Below are 19,706 nucleotides of genomic sequence, written 5' to 3' on the forward strand. Positions count from 1 at the left end.
TCTCTCAATCCAAGAAAACCCACCTGTTTATTCATTAGACTAAAATGGGTACTGACTAATCCTTCTACTAAATGTTTTTGTTAATTTTATAAAGCAATTTACAGCTCATATCAGGTGCTGTATATCTTATAAAAACATAATCCTTTAAGAGGGCAAAACACACATGATAATTGATCACCAACACAGTTCAGGGCAGCTTTCCCTCTGAGGTTCATTACTCCATCTTGCTACTCTTTGGGGGCAGGAATGCATGCTCAAACACTGAATTGGTAAAGCACTCCACAGTCACACAGCCTAGTGATTCTTGTCTACCAGCAGCCTTAGGGCAATGACACTGCATGAAGAATGTATGGATATGAAGAATGATGAATCAGCCTCTCTTAGCCCTCTGGCCTCAATCCTTCTCTTAAGGTGGCATTCAGAACTACTCACAGGATTTACGTTTAACCGTTAAATCCATGGCTCTCCACCAATAGAGCCATGAAATTGGGCCATTGTTAGCAATTAAATTCCAGTTCACTGGAAAAATTGGTATTGGTAATGCAAGGGAGTTTCCTTGTAGCCCAATCCAGGTCAGTGGCAACCCTGCACCTTCAAGAACAGCAGCAAGAGATGGAGAGAAATGACAAGTCTCATTTCCAGGGTTTCAAATAATTCTTTGCAGAAAACTACGTTTAAAAAAATCCAAAACTGAAAGAATTGGAAAGATATCTATCAATCAGTAATATAACAAAGACATCATCTTAGGAAAATGAGATTCATCCTTTTGAAAAGTAATTTCATTGCTAACATTTATTACACAAGCACTGAAACGTTTCTCCCAAAGGAGATGCCTTGCACTTAAGTTTAAAGAAGATGACTTAATTCACCATGAAATTCACAGCTTTACAAATGATTTTATGCTCCAGATGCATGACTGGTCCTCAAAGTTTAGCTGCTCATTTAAAAGCCTCCTGGACTTAAGAAAGAAACTACTGGTTGTTGCACTCAGCTGACTACAAGGCTTTGGTGGCATTAGATACTAACCTAGGATAGGGAAAGGAAAATACATGTTCAGACTTCCAGCTGTTTTGAGGATTATCAAAGAATACATATGTCAAAATTCATTTTAAGTCTCTTATGAACCAACTGAATGAGAAAATTATTTTCTGCTAAAATAATACTTTAAGTGACAGATGTTTTTAGCTTCCAAAATGAATAAAACATTAATATATGCCAAAACTAATGTGCTTCTTGATGTTAGAACGATTAAGAATGTTCATTATTAAAAAGACTAACAGACTGTTAACATAATTGATAAAACATGTGAACGACTCTGCAACATATTTTGATTCCTTGATGGTATGCCATAAATACATATGCAACTGGGAAATTAAGGAAGACTGGGATTTCTTGTGGTTTTACACATGAAGTTCATGACATCCTAAAGACTGTCTTCTGTCATAAATTCACATTAGCAACAAAGAAATGACCATCACTATATCGATATCATATACTGAACTATTACAACACATGGACCTGAGACGGGCTCCATGGTCTAAGTCACACCATGGTGACAGCTCATGCAATAAGATATTACAAAGATGAAAAAAAAAGGTTTAGGAATAGCAGTGAGGAAAAACAGTATGTGGGATGGAGGCTCCAGGGCAAATAAAGAAAATTCAGCAGTCCTGCCAAGGAACAACCAGGTAGTAGTGTCCAACCAGAGCTTAGTTCTGGCTCATCAGGTCTTTCAAAGTGAGAAATGTCTTAAGCAAAACCGCTGCTAACACAAGGGATAAGAATCAAGGTGTTCCAGCTAGGTGGCTCAGCCTGTTTTACCATGCTTAAGGATATTTAGCTACAACTAATGCTGAACGTACTAGATCTTTTTTTTTGGGTAGGTGGGTGTGTGTTGGTGACACGCACATGACAAAAAGAGTAGATAAAAATAATGATCAATGATAAGTAGCTATGAGAATAATATTAGCAGTATGTTTATACTTCAACAGCCCGTAACCCCATACCATACATTTATCTGTAACTCCTTTAGTAAAAGGCTGGGTACACTTGGGAGAATAAAGAGAACTCAGTGAACCATCAGAATTTGTATTCTTCAGTATTTTAGAGATTTCAAATTTTTGTAAAGAAATACATTGTGTTCAAAAATATGCCACAACATTTATGTGAAGGATTCGATTTCTTGAGTATACATCCAAGATTTATCTTCTGCATGGAACTAGTAAACAGCACTTTAAAAATAATTTGTATTTCTGAACAAGTTAAAATGTAATACAGGAAGCAACCGTAAGCATTTTAAAGTTCCACTTTTTTAGCAATTTGAATTCTTGGGCATTTCCCTGGATGCAATAAAAGCAAGGAACATACTTGATTCAAAGAAAATGTAAAGAAAAAACATGGAGTATTAACTGCTTTAATTTATTTTCTCAAAGATTTCTTTGTCCCATACAGCCTTTTGCCAGAACTTCATTTATCTCCAAAGTGCAAAGCAACCAGTAAGGTCTTAAAGAACACGTAATAATAGTTATCTGTTCAATGTCATCTACTGGTGACTTGACCATCTCATAAAGGTGACACTGACTCCACTTGAGCAGAATGTTGAGATCTATTTCCTAATACTCCACATGACCTTCAAAACACTTGTTTTTAGGAAATACTTTCTCTGCTTTTCCTCTTTAAATTTCTGTAATTCACTAAAAATGAAAAGTACAAAAAATGAAACTGAATTAAGAACTGTTCTTCTCTTGAATAAAATGAAGTCTTTGAAGAACACTTTCTGCTCCCTCAGATTATTGTAAATTTACATTTACAACCTAACCACCTTAATATAAACAGATTATAGAACACAAGCAGATTTCACAAAAACTACTTAAATATTTTTATAATGAAACATTTCTCAAAAGAACAGAAATCAGCAGCACAGTCAAGAGCTGGGAATCAGATACAAAAATTCCCCAATTTCCATGGGAATTTTCTTCCTTGTTCAAGAAGTTCAAATTACTGACTTTAAACTCATACTCTGAGGCAGCTCCTGCCCCATCCCTTCAGGAAAACTTGTAGATTGCTGCCAAATTCTAGGACTATCTAAACCACTAAGTTACTTCAATAAAGGTAAATCAAGGATAGCTTGGCATAATGTTAATACATCAGGTTAGAAACTACTATAATACAGAAGATGCTTTGAGTATGACACATTCTCTAGAAGTGAAACACACTCTCCAACCACGGAGTTGAGTGGAAAGTGACCATCAGATTTACTTGTTTATAAGAGACCCTCTGCTTGATCGGGCATTTACAGAAGGCTAGAAAGTAGTACTTAGTGCTGGCTGAGTCAAAGAACTATACCAGAGTTAAAATGGTAGGTTAAATTTCAGCTACAGCATATACATATTACCCCTATGTCTTCCAGAAAAATTGATGGTATTCACCTGAAGCTTATCTGAGGGCTTGTTATATGAGGCCATTTACTCTATTTACAGATTATCAGTGCTGCAGAGGCTATTACCAGTGGATTGCTCTATGTGACAAATTCATAGGTTTTTTTTTAATTTTAACCTTTAACTCTCAGGTGTCAGTGCTTTCCATATTAATGCGCTTTAAAAAAAAACTCCATTTGTTAAGAGTAGCAAGAAGCCTTTTCAAAAAAATGAAATTACAAAATCACTATTAACTCTAAACTTATCCTAATAATGCCCATATTCAGTATTTCTTACTTGCTGAACACCAACAGCAAACGCCTTCAGGAAGACTTCAGCAAACTCATTGTACTCCTTGGAAACATTACCAGGGCTTCCATACCTAGAATTAGAAGCAAGTAAGCAAATTCAAAGGTGCAGCAATAGTATTGCCATGAAAATTTGTTTTTTCTTTTAAAAATAATAATGGAAGAGAAAATACCTCTCAAAAAGTCTAGCTAAAATATGCAAAGCCCACTTCTTGCATTTCCACCAAGGCAACTCAGGTCTATCATCTTCATCAACTTGAAGGGTTTCCTTCAGGAAGAAAAAGCAAAAATATTATTTACCAACTATTCACAAATAGTTCAAATTACATGTATTTTTCAACAACTATATAGCATATTTTGCTTTTAATGTGACATTTGCATTTGTAGCTTAATAGAAGTACAAAGTACAGGATATCTAAAAACAAATCCTATTATATATGCTGGGATGATGGTCAAGAAATTCTTGAAACAAGAAGTCATAGTTGTGCTGTAATTTGAAAACAACAGAACTCCCATACAAGGTACATACTTTCAAAGTTTGTCTAGTCTGTTTAAAACAGCCTACTTGGCTTAAATGTTTATTTTCTTGGCATCTATTGAGAAAAAAAAAAATGCAGAAATAAAAAAGTTAAAACTTTTAAACATTCTAATGAATGAAAAATATTTAAGGTTAAAGACATAAATAGCCAAAAGTCACTTACAGCTGGTACATCCCTATCAACAACAGTCTTGAGGATCTCTATCCATTCAGTCAGGTTTTGCTGATTTATCAACTCCAAAGGTAATGTGTACTTATTTTAAAAAAGAAAACAAAAAAGGGAAAGAAATTTCTATAAGCAATTTGAAAATAATGTTACTTTCACTGCTTGAATTCTAGCTCTTCCAAACCTTTGTCTACATTTAGCTACGAGAGATTAGCAAATGACTCTGAATACCAGGCTTCACGTTAAAGAACTTAACGCGACCTATTCTATATCCTCAACATCCATAAAGGTGATAGAGGACTTCATTCTGCACGTGCAATGCTGAGACGCTACTTAAATGGATGTTACACTAATTTCTGAAGCAATTAACAACAGTTTCACTACAAACTCCTGCATCTACACTGGTAATTCTATGTAGGCTGACCTCTACCATAGAATGGTAGGGTTGGAAGGGACCTTTAGAGATCATCTAGTCCAACCCATCTGCAGAAGCAGGTCAACCTAGATCAGGTTACATAGGAACATATCCAGATAACATGTCTGTCATTAGAAAACTTATTTGCTAATCCATTTTCTAGCAAACACTCTACCTTAGAGGATGGCATGCATACCTGTACAATACATGCATATGTATTTGTACAAAAGTAGAAGTACAGCACAATCAACTATAGCAAAAGACTGTAATTCATACCTCAGTTGAGTAGCAAGGGAAATGATTAAGATGTAATCCAATATTGTTAATATTTCTATTTACTAATTGTGAAATTTGTAACTTACTATTGTAAGTTCAAGCATAATGCTTCAAATTAGTCATCAAGTATATACCAAGTTATTTTTTACCTGGACAAGGGCATAAAATATTTTGAAGATCTGTTTCTGGATGAGGACAGATTGATCAGATGGATCACTCAACAGCTGAATGAAGCGATCCTTCAAAACTGGTAGAAAATGTTGCATTGCAGCTATCAAAGGACTGCGCTCCTCTGGTTTCTTGTACCTTTAGATAAGAACAAACGAGTTTTGCAGATCTTTCAGGTAGCTTTTAAATTCTGCAGTGTAGACACAAGTAGGTTATATTACAGTTCATAACAACATATGATTAAAAAAATCCTAGACACTTCTTGTTACAGGATTTGAAATAAAGCTATAGCCAGACAACATTACAGTTAAAAGGGAAGTTAGAAAACCGCTGAGCATCCATTACTCCACAATACATCCACATTAGTTTTCTGCTGGTAAGGCACTCCTGCCAACTTATTCACATGGAATACTACATCATGTTCAGCCATACTATTACTATAGTCCAGTGAAAAGCAATCAGAGCTCTACAAAAACTGCAAGCAAAAGGTACGCATTTATTCCCAAGAATGGCGATTGCTAGGCTAGTCAGTAAGCTCAGTAGGCTACTTAAGTCAGTAGGCTACTGAAAGACATTTATCAGAGTACAAATTCATCAAAATATCTCCTGAAGCCAGATTACTTCACTGGTATTGAAGAAAGTAAACTGTCAAGTCTCTCACATCTTACACATAATATACCCAAATCTAACAACTTGATAGAGAATGTAGGCTTCAAGGCTACATGGCAGACTCTGAGCAAGCTTCAATTGCAACTGCCCCTGAAATCATGCCTGAGACCTTCCCATGCTGCTGTCAGGCCAGCAGTTCGCCCATGCTGAAAACAAGACTCTATTTTCATTTCTCAAAATACTTCAAAATTGCTGAATGGAAGTAAAGCTCAATTTTGAAATCTTCCCCCAACTTTAATTTACTAAGAAAGTCCTTATTGACTTAAGAACAGGAATTTGTCCATACTGGTGATGACAAGAACAAAGTAAAATATCACTTCAAGACTGTACAGGTTTAGGTTTTGATTGAGTAACCAACTCTTGGACTCTTGTGCGAGATGTGTGGGTTAGGGTTATTGGGTTTTGGTTTGCTTTTGTGTTTTGGCTTTTTTAAAATACATTTTTGGTAGACTTTTCACTTAATACTAAATGTCAACACTCAGCCTATTCAACAGCAACAACTCACAGAAATCTAAAAAAATGTCTACTCAATCTGTTGCCAGATGGCATGTTCTGTAAGAACTACTACAGGACACTGAGCTCCAAAATTATGTTCCATAATATAGATTCCGTGTATTTTCTGAAATAGATTAAATGTTTCTCAGGAAAACTTATTTCCGCAAAAGACAAAGAACAGCAAAAAAAGACTATACGAAGAGCAGCCACTTGATCCTGCTGGCTGGATTTAGAAAAAAATAAAATAGCTGAATATTTCTACAGCTCAAGCACTAAAGCCTTGATCAAAATTGTAACTTTATGCAGATTTTGTATCTAACCCTGAAATAAATAGTTTAATGAGTTTTACAAAGACCTGCCTGCACACATCGTTACACAACAAAATGTGCATATACATGTATACATATACATGTATACATATACATTTCACATGATTTGTGAAAGCAACGCTTGTTGACTTCACCAGAATGCTCAATAAGTATGAGCACTTGTTGGCCCTCGCTAAAGTTTGATCAGCTAAGGTTATGAACACACCTGTTACCTAAGATAATCTCACAAGGCCTGTACTCTTATCAAAATTCTTCCCCAAACAAGCATTGCTATAATCATAATGCAATAGCAGTGAACACCTCACATTGTGTCTCACAGATATCTGTGGTGTACTTGGTTAAAGATGTTTAAAATCAAAATCAAGTGAGAAATTAATTTATTTTCCTTTCCTTGGAGGACCTGCAATTTTCAGCCACTTGAAAAATATTCAGCAAGGAATTACAAATGTCCTTATAGCATCCTTGTAAAAAATGATTCTTGAGAAACTGATATTCAACTGTTTTACACTAATTTATGTAAAATGTATGGAACTGGACAAAAGGTTTTCAATGCAACATTTTAAATCAAGCACCTGAAAAAAATATTATGCAAGATGGTGCTTTGAATAAGCTGTGTATTCCATTACATTACAATTTCCTGACCCCAGGATTGCACTTCTCTCTGTGCAAATGAGCTTCCCACATGTCAGCAGTAGCAACAAAGCTCCACATTAGCTTCACAAAGTCAGATCTAGAGCAAAGAACATACATCTGTATCCTAGACTGATGCCTTGCATATGGGCGGAACAGTGGATTTGGATAAATATATCCTCATCTGACCTACCACAGGAAATCAATATGATCATATCCAAGTCAGACAACTAACTCTGAACTTCCTAACATTCAAGATTACACACTTTGAAACCTTTAGATGCTTACTGTCACCTAGAATACAAATTGTTTGAGTCTAAACCTGGTTTAAATAATAACTTTCTGCAGAAGTCATGACTTTGAGACGATTTTCTTAATGCTACCAAACCATAAAAAACGACTACCAAATTAAGGCTCTAAAATATCCTCTGTTTTCTTATCTCTAATGAAGGTAGTTTTTTCTGTTATTTCTAAGTGGGGAAGATACATGAGCTAACATCTGCATACCAAATATTCAAGATCTTCTAAAAACAGACTTCTATCCCCTTTACACAATCTACATGCAATTCCATGCGGTTACAATATACATACGGAAAACAAAAACACACAGAAATATGTTAATTCTGCTAGTTTATATGGTAGAAATAACTTACTCATAATTTTTCACGAGTTGATAAAGACAAAGAAGAATTCCAAGCCAACAAGCACTGTTGTCAGACTGAAGATAAAATCCAATTTTCTCCACAACTGCAGTCCACCGACTAGGATAATCATGCTTGATAATATGGTGAATGCAAGTAGTCAGCTGTACTCTAGAAATCAAATGCACAACAATTAAATAAGTTACTACAATTGTTTTAATAATATCCTCGTGGTGCTGATTCAGCTTATATTGCCCAAACCTAGATTTGTTTCAAATTTTGTTTAGAAGATGTAGGTTCTGTACTTTCCACACAGTTATCTCCATCTGAAGAACTTTTAATTTCTACATGCTGCACAAGCTGAAAACTCCTACCTATGTTAATTCCATGCTTAAGACACAAAGTGTGTGACAGAGATGCTTAACAGGCAGGTCATCTTAGTTGTGCAAAAAATCCCCCAACCAACAGTTAGAAACCACAACCAACTCATCAACAGATTAAAACTACATACCTAATCAGCTCAGGAGAGTGAATAATGGCTTCTACAATATTTTCACGAATACACTGTCTATCTTCTTCTGGGATGGAGTAAGGTGGAATCTCTCCTGGTGCAGTTTCACGATCTGGCCAATACTGGGTTATCATATTTTTCAAGTAGATAACCCCTGTGAGACAAAATCAGCTGATAGCCATTCAAAGTACAAAGCAAGCATACATTTTGCAAACAAATTGATTTTAGAACAAAACATGACTAAGAATGATTATTTCATCAACCATCTCTTAAGCAGGAGAATCAACATTTATAAACCATGCAAATCTAATAATTTACCAGGTTGATATTCTTTTACCTATGCGCTGGGATATTTGTATTTTAAGTTGGGTATCGAATGTGTGTTCATGCAAAAATACTAAATGTATTGTTTTTATCTGTGCTATAGATAAATAGCCGTGGAACATTTTAGCAACACACTTCTGAAAAATTATTTGTAATTGTTTTCTCAGTAGTTTCACAAAAACAAAGCTATTCCATAACAATCACTACCTAAAACTTCCATTGTAAGCAAAAAAAAAAAAGAAAAAAGTAATCAAGTTTGTGATACAGGAACAAATGCTAAAGAAAAACAGGCTGCTGGCACAAATGCTTGCGTTTAACATTTGACAATCAAATCCAAACTGCTTATGTGGCACAATGTAGATTACAGCCCTTGGAAAGAAGAGGACTCACAGAATACAAGAGGAAATCTCAAATGACAAACTAGTAACAAAGTTACCATTAATCAAACTCATGTACAAATCCATAAAGCAACTTTCTCTTCCCTAATTTTGCACGCACCTTCTGAAGATCCAGAAACCAAAGGGTTTTTATCAACTGCCCATGTGCAAATCAGCAGGGTTTCAAAAGATATAACTTGTTTCCTTTCATTTAAAAAGTTTAGAAACATTGGTGTCACGAAGTTAAATTTCCTCCTGGGACCAGGTGTACTACCATTATACACCACTCTGGATGTTGCTAGCTATAATTCATGACAATTGTAATTAAAGCAACTCCCAATTTTGGAGCATTTGAGATTAAAAATATTACAATTCTTTAACAGCATCTGCACGTGTACTTATATATATATATATAATGTGTATGCAACAATGTTTTACAACTTGCCTGCTTGTCTCACTGGTAAATCCAGTTGCTCGGACATGGTGATCTGAAGCAGAGTTGATACAAAGTTCACTGACTTATGAGCCTGTAGGAGAGGAGGGGGGAAAAATTAGCCATAGTTTGTCAAATATTAGAATACTCACTTGAGGTTTTACAATGTCTTTATAATGATATAATGCAATCAATAGAATACCAGCAATTTAGGTAGTTTCACACTAGTCAGCTAATCAACCAAAACACTCCAAAGTTTTATGGTCTATTTTGAAGATGGCATCAGGGAGGAAAAACTCTATCGTTTAAGGTAATAAGTTTGAGAAATCATTACACAGGCTTCAGGAATCAGGATTTTACAGTCATTTTGATGTTCTTCACTCAAATAAATACTTGAAAGAATAATTTCTAAATAACCAGAGAACTCCAAAGTGCAGCAAGTTTACAGTGACCTTTACAAGGTATGAATAAACTCTGTAATACCCTATGAAACAGATGACAACTGTATTTTAAAACTTTATATTTTAAAACTAAGGCCAGCCTTAAGCAAGCCTGTCCAAATCATAGTTCACCTTTCTGAAAGTGACCATTTACACATTACTGCAGCAACTGCCAGCACAACTGCGCAATAACAAACCAACGGTACGGAGATCTAAAGGGAGTGACATCTGCAGAGTGGCAACTTTGTAAGGATCTGCAAGAGCTCACTTACAAAGAAAACAAAACACGTTTTTCTTCCAATAAAGAGCGTTATCACTGACACACTAAACACTGTACGGTACATATTTACAATATGAAGAAACTAATCTTAATATATTAATACAGCATCCTTTACTCACCTTTCCTAAGCATAAAAAAACTGGAAACGTTAAATTAACTGGGAAAAAGCAACTGTAATCCTTAAGAACTAGTATTACCTTTTTTTACTGGAAAAAAACCCATAATTTTCCTGAAGGTCAAGAGTCAATGCACGTGAGCTGTATTAAGAGACATTCCTATTTTATAAAACAAAACAAAATTTCAAAAAGGCAGCCAAGCTCTGGACAATCTGTCTACAGAGGCACATCTCATCCTTTTGAGAGATTCAGGACTGGACAAGACCTGATCTACCTCATCTGACTTGAAAACAGCTTTACTTCAAGGGGCTGGACCAGATGATCTGCAGAAGTCCCTTCTAACCCAATTACTTCATGACAAATTGCCAAGATGTATTTCTGCTTTGTCTTCTCTTACATGTCAGTATTGTTTCATATGTTCTTAGCAGCCCTGTCATTGAAGACAACTGAATAGATCTACATTATCTTAACCTGATGAATTCTTTGGAAAACACCTCTTACCTAACTTGTTACTCAGTTTATTACTCCCTATGTAAACAAGTACTCGGAAAACCAAGGAAATTACCCTATACATTTATAAAACCAAACAATGATCTTGGTTACTGCAGCAGAATGAATATCACAAAAAGAAATGAGAAACTACCTTTCTGAGTTTTTTTTTAGTAGGACCAAAAGCTGTATGACTGTATGAAATTATGTCAACATTCCCCCTAAGTGTGTAGCGCTGCTCAGCTCATTCCTACAGCCCCAAGTTCTTCTCTTCAACTTGATCTTTCCCAAGCAAATACATCCTATACATTCTAGTATAAACAAGTGTCAAAGGGACAGCCTGGGACATGACATTTGTTCACGTGTTTGTAGTAAGACTTGATTAGCATAGCTTGTTCTCTATCTCCTGTTATTTAAAACTGATTTTAAATGAAAAATTAACTTAGTCTGTGTAAAACATAAAAGTATTGTTGTACATGCTCGTCCTATGCACTAAAATCTACAGGCTGCAGAAATCCCACAGAAGCAACTCTCACATCTGGTCCAACTGAAATGTTTATTCCTAGTGTGCATTTTGATGAACTGTAACTGACACTGCAATATGAGCACACATTTTCCTGATCCACACCCCTGCAATACCCCCAAAGTCTCGAAGAAGCAAATACATTTTGAAATGAAAAAAAGTATTTCTTTTCAACTGTTAAGTAATGGTTGATTGAATAGATTTAAAATAGAATTTGCTTGTTAGTGTCAATTTCTACAGCTCCAGGTCTGTTAAGTTCCTTCTTAAGTAACATTAGTACATACACTTTTCCTGCAATACATACCAAACGACATTAGATCCTAATTCAGCACAGAATTCAATTATACGCCTGACATGAATGTCAGCGGAAGTATTCCTGTACTTAAATGTGTTATTATGAGCTTGCTGAAGAAAGCTTTCATTTTCAATAACCTTTAACTCACCTACAAATAATTTTACAATCTGTGTAAAATGGACTTACAAGTGCAAAGTGATGTCTTTCCACAACAACTACGATAAACTTGCAAGTTACCTTTTCAATAGTGAAAATCTGCAATGTATCTCAGGGTTGGAAATTAAGAAGTATAATCCTATATTTTCAAAACATAAGCATTATTTTTTCCTTTTTTTAATGGTAAATTACAGTTATCCTTTTAATAAAAACTATCCCTTTCAATTAAAAAAATGGAAATTGCTGAAGAACTATCACAGAACTAACGTGAACAGCAAACAAACTGTATACAAAAATATTTTGTCTTGAAAGTAAAAAGCAGCAAAAAATAGACAAGTGTACAAAACTACCACACATTGAAACTAATAAAATACTAAAAATAATATTTTCTTAATTAAAACAAAACAAAAAAAACTAGGATTGACCCTACGCCTATAGCAAGCTACAGAAGCTTCCTAGAAACACCCATTAAATTAGCAGGTGAGATTCATGAATTTTCACTAGATTCTTTGAACTATTACAAGTTTTAAAGTGTATGACCACAACAGCTTTACTACTATCTTGTCTTTTTAAAATCTTACAAGTATCACCTTTATTAATGTCTCAAGCATCAGACACCAACCAGCCACGAGGATGAGCTATTTTATCACATTTAGTGGTTCACAGTAGAGACTCAGACTAAAAATAATCTGTGCTTTTAATACAACATTGCAAAAGCAAAACACCTTGTACTTTCCAAGCAAAGACTCCTCTTGAACCATTCAGTTCATAATTAAATTCACGTAGAGCTACATTAACACTTCCATGCATTCTACATGTAATATAAAGGAATCTCCAAACTCTTTACAATGACTACCTTCCCATGCCACTAAAAGGACTGTAATTCCAGATAAACAGAAGAGTAAGAACAACTACATGAAAGCACGTGTGTACTGAATGGTCAAGTAAAACACTAGATACTACAATGACCTGACACTTGCTCCCCTGTTTTACATATATCCAATGTTCCACTGGCATACAGAAAAAACAAAGAAGACCCCCACAAAAGTGCTGATTTTGCATCTGGAACATTAAAAAATACTGAATACCTACCCATTTCACCTTTTTAGATCTTTAGGAATTTTTAGTAATTAGTAATGGCTACCTCTCAGGACATCATGCTTCCCTTCATTAACAACACTGATAAAAAACTCAACAACAGAACAAAAAACTCACACCTATTTTAAGTACATATTGTAGATAAATAGTAGCTTTAGGGTTCAGTCCATGTTATTAGCCAGAATATTTTGCTATACAAAATGTGAGCGGCAAAAAAAGATTCATTAAAGGTCTTTCAGGCAGTTATCTGAACATACAGAGTTCTACTGGCCCATGAGCACTCAAGTCTCCAGAAGAATCTGATGCACTGATGTCACTTGCAGCGAAAGCCACTGTCAAGCAGTGCATCCTACATAGGAGTCCCATGGCTCCATCATGAGAAAACTAAAATCAGGGTTTCACAATGATTGCTATTCACGTACTCTAAAACTGCATCGAGAACAGAAGCAATTTCTATGACTTTACAGTTCTGACATGGGTAAAACTTTGTCTCTTGTTCCCATTCCTCATTTATAAATACTCTTTAACAAAGTCCATTTAAACTCAACATTTAAAAAAAAACCAAAACCCATCTCAAGTCCTCCCCCCTTAGAAATCTTCCAACATGCTATGTCACTGGTATGACTTTTTTGTCTAAGAGCCAAAGAATTCAGGGACTTTTCCCAAGAGCAATCTTTGCTATGCAGCCTCACTAGCTGAGGAATGCATTCTATCAGACCACAAACGCTACACCACTGTCTGTTAGTATCTATCTCTGTTCCAGAAGATACAATCTTTTTGCATATTTCATCAGTCTTTGCTCACAATGGTAGTTCGTTAGCCATGTACCAAAATACACTTTTGAGAAAAGTGTCATGCTAGTTACGTAATCTGAAATACAAATGAAGTTTGAAGTGAACATTAAAGAGACCAGTTCAGGACATATGGACTATCAACAGTTAATTATGACATGGAAAAGCACTTTTCCCCTAGTAATGATACTCATTAAAGTCAGTTACACTCATCTGGAACACTAGGATTTTTCCTATCTCCCACAAAGCCTGCATGCCACTAAATGATAAAAACAAGAAGTCTCATCTCAGTTAAGAAGGTCTCCATGCATTCCTCTTAAAAACTAAGATTTAAACATATTACAGGCACACTACTATTGGTATCTCCTTTATTGTTACAAAAAAGCAAAACAGAATGGTAATAATTCCTATATGTTGCTGAACTAGAACCCTAGGTTATTTATATAGTTATTTTAAGTAAGACATTAAAGAAAGGCTATAATTTATTTTTAAGGGAGATGAAAAGATACAAAACTCAACATATCTCCCTCATTCCAATTATGAAAAAATCTAACATGCATTTTTGATCTACACCATAACAGGATATAACTACTATGCTGAAATGAAACAGGGTTTTTGTTTTTTTTAGAAAAGTAAGGCCATGCTGTATCAGCAAGCTGCCCAGTATCACTCCTTCAATTCTTTTTTAATACCTCAGCAGGTGTGGAAGTCATTCTGACCTCAGGTTTTTGCAAAGTAGTTCTGACACCTCTTATGCAGATATAACATATATGTAAATCCAGTTGAAAGTCCACAAAATACACATGCATGCTTACCAGATCTACACATACATGCTTACCAGATCTTGCAAGCATCCTTGATGCTCATTTCATCAAATACCATCTGCAACTTCTGAAGCCTATTTGGTCTTCCATTCACAGAGGAAAAAGGAATGTGCTTAGCAGAGGCTAGCTAAGCATATGCAGTAACTATTTGCTAAGGCCTGAGAAGGTGGTAAATCACCCTGTCTGCTAGAATTTTATCTACTGGTTAACAAATCAAGATTGGAACTTTCTCCTCGTGGACACGAAATTCCCTTGGTTTCTCACTGCCCTCAAGGCAGTTCCTGGTGTCTGACCCACCTTGACACATGCAATTTAAAACCACTCTTTCCCAAAACATCTCTCAAGCACAAGCCAAAATAGGAAGATAAAGGAAGTGAAAATAATCAAGTACTCTATCAAAAGTGTCATACTAACAACTTTAAGAGAGAAGTCACGATCAGAGCCAGGCAATTCATGCTCTGTTCTTGCTTTTACTCACATTATCATATACAGTTATACATGTTACACATGAAGATCACATTAGAAAAGGTTAAAAAAATAAAGATGCAGGTAGCACCAGGAGCACCTACCTCAAAGTATCCGAAACTACCATTTCAGCATTTGGAAACTCCCGAGTGAAAGGCACCACACAATATGCAGCTTGCTTTTCCCCCTTTGACAGCCTTTCACTCCAAAGCTTCCAGTAGCTAAAGTTCAATCATTTAATTTAATCATTCCATCATTTTGACATTTGTTTCTATTAAGCAGGCAACAAAAACACTGAACTAGGCCCTACTGCATTCTGTTAAACCGATGGCATGCTATGGTGACTAGTCAACAAGCTAAAGCATTTTTCCTTTCCCTGTTGCTCATATAAGGAACATGAAAAAGCTTTAATGGAACTTCTGAAAAGCACTTTTTCAGTAGAGCAACAGGATAACATTTTCCTAAGCAAACTCTGCTAAGCTTCGACTTAAAATTATGAGGTTTTGAAGACTGCTTAAAAAAAAAAAAAAACACCAACCAACCAACATTCTCAGGCACAAAAAAATGGGTTCTTTGTCTAAAAAGATGTCTTAATAGCTTATACACATTGAGGTTATGCCTCAGATACTTGCAAGACGTGCATTAACAGTGAAGTTATAAATTCCCTGGAATTACAAGTAAGAAACTTGCTAGGAAAGTATTATCTAGCAACTGTACCTTTATAAATATCTTGATATTAAAAGATGAAACAACACTGTGTATTATTTTCAGAGTGTCATGCCATAGTTGCATAGTTAAAAATATCCATTTTCATCACCATTTCTAGGAGACACTTTATACACACAGCACAAAGACTGTTTCAAAAGGCCACAACATCTTCATGCTGCTTTCCAGTAGCTTAATTGAAGAGTGTGATTCTAAGTCCATGCAAAACACAACTTTCCCCTGTAAAACAGGGACAGAGACAGGCAAACACCCCAGGGTACCTCATGGTCTGGAAATCACATGAGAAGCTGCTGGATGCAAAAGCTACTGATATCATTCCCTATGGCTTGTTTTCATAGTGAGCAAAGGTAGAACTGAAGAGACTGAAACATTTGCACTTTTTTTAGTATTTCTCAACACTAAATGTTCCCACGTTCTATGTGCGATATAACCTGATGAAACTTAAGTGAAAGAAGAAATAAAGCATAGAACAATTAATGGCTTAGCCAAGGTCAAAGGAAAAATAACAAAGCCTGGACATATCAAGAACCATGCATCCCAGTGGCCTTCTCCAGTCAGTGGAAACTCTGTTGATTGATAGGGTATGATGAAGACAGATCTAGATACTTAAATTTTCCATTCATTAGGAATATCAATTACTGACTGAAGTAACTTCTTCTCTGGTAAGGTAAAATGACCATTCTACTGAAAACAAGTCTCATCAGCTCAACAGAGGTACTTCAGACAAATTAAAGCTAAGTAAAAGGTCAATCAAGGACAACTACTAAAAAATTACACAAACACTTCTGTGTGCCTGGTCATGTGCAAGAACAGTGTTAACTGCTGTATGATTTCATTCTTACAGAGAAAGAGACCTGCATACCTGACATACAATATTAACTGGTAACACAATTGCCTGAACAATTAACAAATGTAGACCAATATCCTGCAAACAAATGTGTGACTTCAATAAATTTACACTAAATCAAGACCATGCACGTGACAAACTACAAGTATGTACAAGCACATATTGGTTTAACCAATATTTTTATCACGAAAGGTCTGTGAGGCTACATTTCCGGCAATACAGAATTCTTATGCACTGGTTCAACAATGTCTAGTGTTTTTAAAGCCATACAGATATTTGATTTTTGTACCAGTTTTAATACTTGTGTAGTACATGACAGCTCACAATGTTTTAATTCAAAAGTGTGAACAAAAGCCAGTTGCTGGTGAGCATGATCCTTCACGCAACAGAGTTGGCCATTTGCTGAAGACCCCAACTGGCAGAGAATGTGACTTCACGCACACAGCAACCCAATATCTGCAGAAAATAGCTAAAATAGATTTCGAGCAAGTTACTATATATAGACATGGACATGCATAGAAGGTAAAAAAATTGCATTTTGGGGCCAGATTAAGATTTCATCGAAATTCCTGTCTTTATAGGTGATTACATGATTTTCATCTGCAGTTTAAATAAGAAATGCTAAAATACTTTTTAGTGAAGTATACAGACAATTATTTTACACAAACCACAATTAAGCGTTGAATCATTTTACAGCTATCTATCCCAAATGTAACTAGTAATTGCCATTCACATATTACGTGACACACAGGAATTCAGCTTAATTACACTTTCTTTTGAGAAGTTTTATCTTTACTTTTAAAAAGTTTCTCTACCATCAGGCAGAACATTTGTCCCATCTTTATCTAAGCTCTACTAAACATCTGTTGCATTAAATGTATTTTGTCAGACCTGAAGTCTGCTTAGGAGTAACAAAGAAAAACACTTTTGGAAAAAGACAAGTAAAGGTGCCACAAGGCCTTATCCTTCACCTCCCCCATCAAACTCTCAGTTGTTCTCTTAGTCCAGAACACCTATTTCTTTTAAAATGTCTGAAAGTTCTCTAGCTGTGTCTCATCAATAAATAAAACTTTTCAACTACCAGCTAGATTCAAGTGGAACAAAATACAACCTTCTTCTGAAATTGAAACCCGTGAAACTAGGATTTTGTGGTTTCATTATATCCCAATATGACACATGAATGAGGTCTAAGTGGGTGACACAGCTGGATTGGGAACTCTGTCTTCACCCATCTTCTGGGCACATGTCAGACACTACATCCAGAAAGCGCACCTACCTTGATTGCGTTGCTGGACTCAGAGTCCAAAAGATCTGTGAGAATACCAAACAACACCAGGCTACCAGACTTAGTTATGAACTCAATCCAGGTCACTCTTATGGTAAAAGGCTGCATAAAGTGATGAGGGTCTTGCTACCTCCTTTCTGTTGATAAATTACCATCTTTCACATTCAAAGACTGCCCTTAGGTAGTCCCAGGCACGACTGGGTTCAGCTTCTGAGCCACTGACGATTTTTAACATCTCTCTATAGATTATCCCCTCCCAGACTGAGCAGACAACTCAGAGAAGACAACTGAAATAATTTATTACCAAAAAGGAAGGTAAAGAGGATATTCTCCCCAAGGCCGAATGTTTTTTTGCCGCTAACTCCCCAGTTCGAGCAGCCCCGCCCGGTACGGTATGGCCTGGCCCCAGCTGGAGGCCCCGCTGCCATGTGCCGGGGACAATGCGAGTCGGGCGGCCGGGCCCGGCCTGCAGCCGCCGTGACACCAGGAAGGGCCCTGTGGCGGGAAGGGGCCGAGGGCACGGGGGGGACGGGGCTGAGAGAGCCAAGCGCTGGTGGTGGCGGTCGTGGGGTGTTCCCGCTCCCTCAGCCCCGTCTCCCCGCGCCCTCGGCCCATTCCCGCCGCCGCCGCCGCTCCGCTTCCCCCCGCCCCCCGCTCGCAGGCCTGCCGCGACCCCGCCGCCCGCGCCGTACCCTGTACTTTCACATATCGCGGCGGCCGCGGCCCCGGTCCAGGCCCCGCCGGCGCCCTCACCTCGTTAAGCTGCCTCTCGGCGGCTTCCCGCAACGCCGGATCCATGGTACCCCGCAGGGCCTCGATGATGGTGTTGGGGTCCATGGTGGCGGCGGAGGGGGGAAGAGGAGGAGGCGGAGGGCAGGGGCCGGGGCCGCGCCGCGCCGTGCGCACATGGACCCGCCGCCTCGCAGCGGCCGCCGGCGCGAAAGGAAGGGAAAGCGCCAAAGGCCCGGATAGAGCTACCCCCCGCCGCCGCTAGGGAGCGGCGCCCCTTCCGCCGCGCGCGCCCCGCCCCCGCGCCGCGGGGCACCACGGGACCTGTAGTCTGGGGGCCGCCTCCGCGCGCCCAACGGCCCAAAGCGGCCCGCGCCGCCGCCGCCGCGCGCTAAGGGCAGGGGCAGGGCGGGGAAGCTCGCAAGAGGCCGTGGAGGCCGCCTCGGAGCTGGCCCGGCACACGCTCTGCCCCGAGTTCATCGGCTGCCTTAACGTCAAGTGGAACTCGTTGGTTTATCGAAAGTCCCTCGGTCTACCACGTAGGCTGCTCGTGTTTGGAGCGACTCGACTGGCTGGTGAGGAAGGAGGGATACGTGGAGGCGTGGGTTGTGCTCCCTTCATGATGGGCACAGAGTGCAATCCGTTCCTAAGCATTTGGGAAAATCACAGTCATAGAATGGAAGGGACCTTTAGAGATCATCTAATCCAGCTCCCCTGCAGAAGCAGGTTCACCTAGATGAGGTCACACGGGAACGTGTCCAGGTGGCTTTTGAAAATTTCCAGAGAAGGAGACCAAACCCTCCCTGGGCAGCCTGTGCCAGTAAAATAGGTTTTTCGTATGTTTAAATGGAACTTCTTGTGTTCCAGCTTCATCTCATTGCCTCTTGTCCTGTTGCTAGATACAATAGAAAAAAATGATGCTCAAGTTCCTGATAACCACCATTTA

General features: G+C 37.7%; 1 protein-coding gene across 1 annotated transcript in view; it reads right to left on the reverse strand.

Annotated features, from left to right (window-relative positions):
- IPO7 (importin 7) overlaps positions 1–19,015 on the reverse strand; it is a 37,210-nt gene extending 18,195 nt beyond the window's left edge. Inside the window, exons 1-8 of the mRNA XM_061999326.1 lie at positions 18,785–19,015; positions 9,709–9,790; positions 8,563–8,716; positions 8,064–8,222; positions 5,269–5,425; positions 4,426–4,515; positions 3,898–3,992; positions 3,714–3,798 (exon numbers count right to left, since the gene is read on the reverse strand). Coding sequence (XP_061855310.1) covers positions 3,714–3,798; positions 3,898–3,992; positions 4,426–4,515; positions 5,269–5,425; positions 8,064–8,222; positions 8,563–8,716; positions 9,709–9,790; positions 18,785–18,868 — 906 coding nt within the window. The 5' untranslated portion in view covers positions 18,869–19,015. The remainder of the gene's footprint in view (positions 1–3,713; positions 3,799–3,897; positions 3,993–4,425; positions 4,516–5,268; positions 5,426–8,063; positions 8,223–8,562; positions 8,717–9,708; positions 9,791–18,784) is intronic.
- Between the last annotated feature and the right edge of the window lie 691 nt (positions 19,016–19,706).

Source organism: Colius striatus, chromosome 7 (genome assembly GCF_028858725.1).
Source record: "Colius striatus isolate bColStr4 chromosome 7, bColStr4.1.hap1, whole genome shotgun sequence".
NCBI classification, from domain to species: Eukaryota; Metazoa; Chordata; class Aves; order Coliiformes; family Coliidae; genus Colius; species Colius striatus.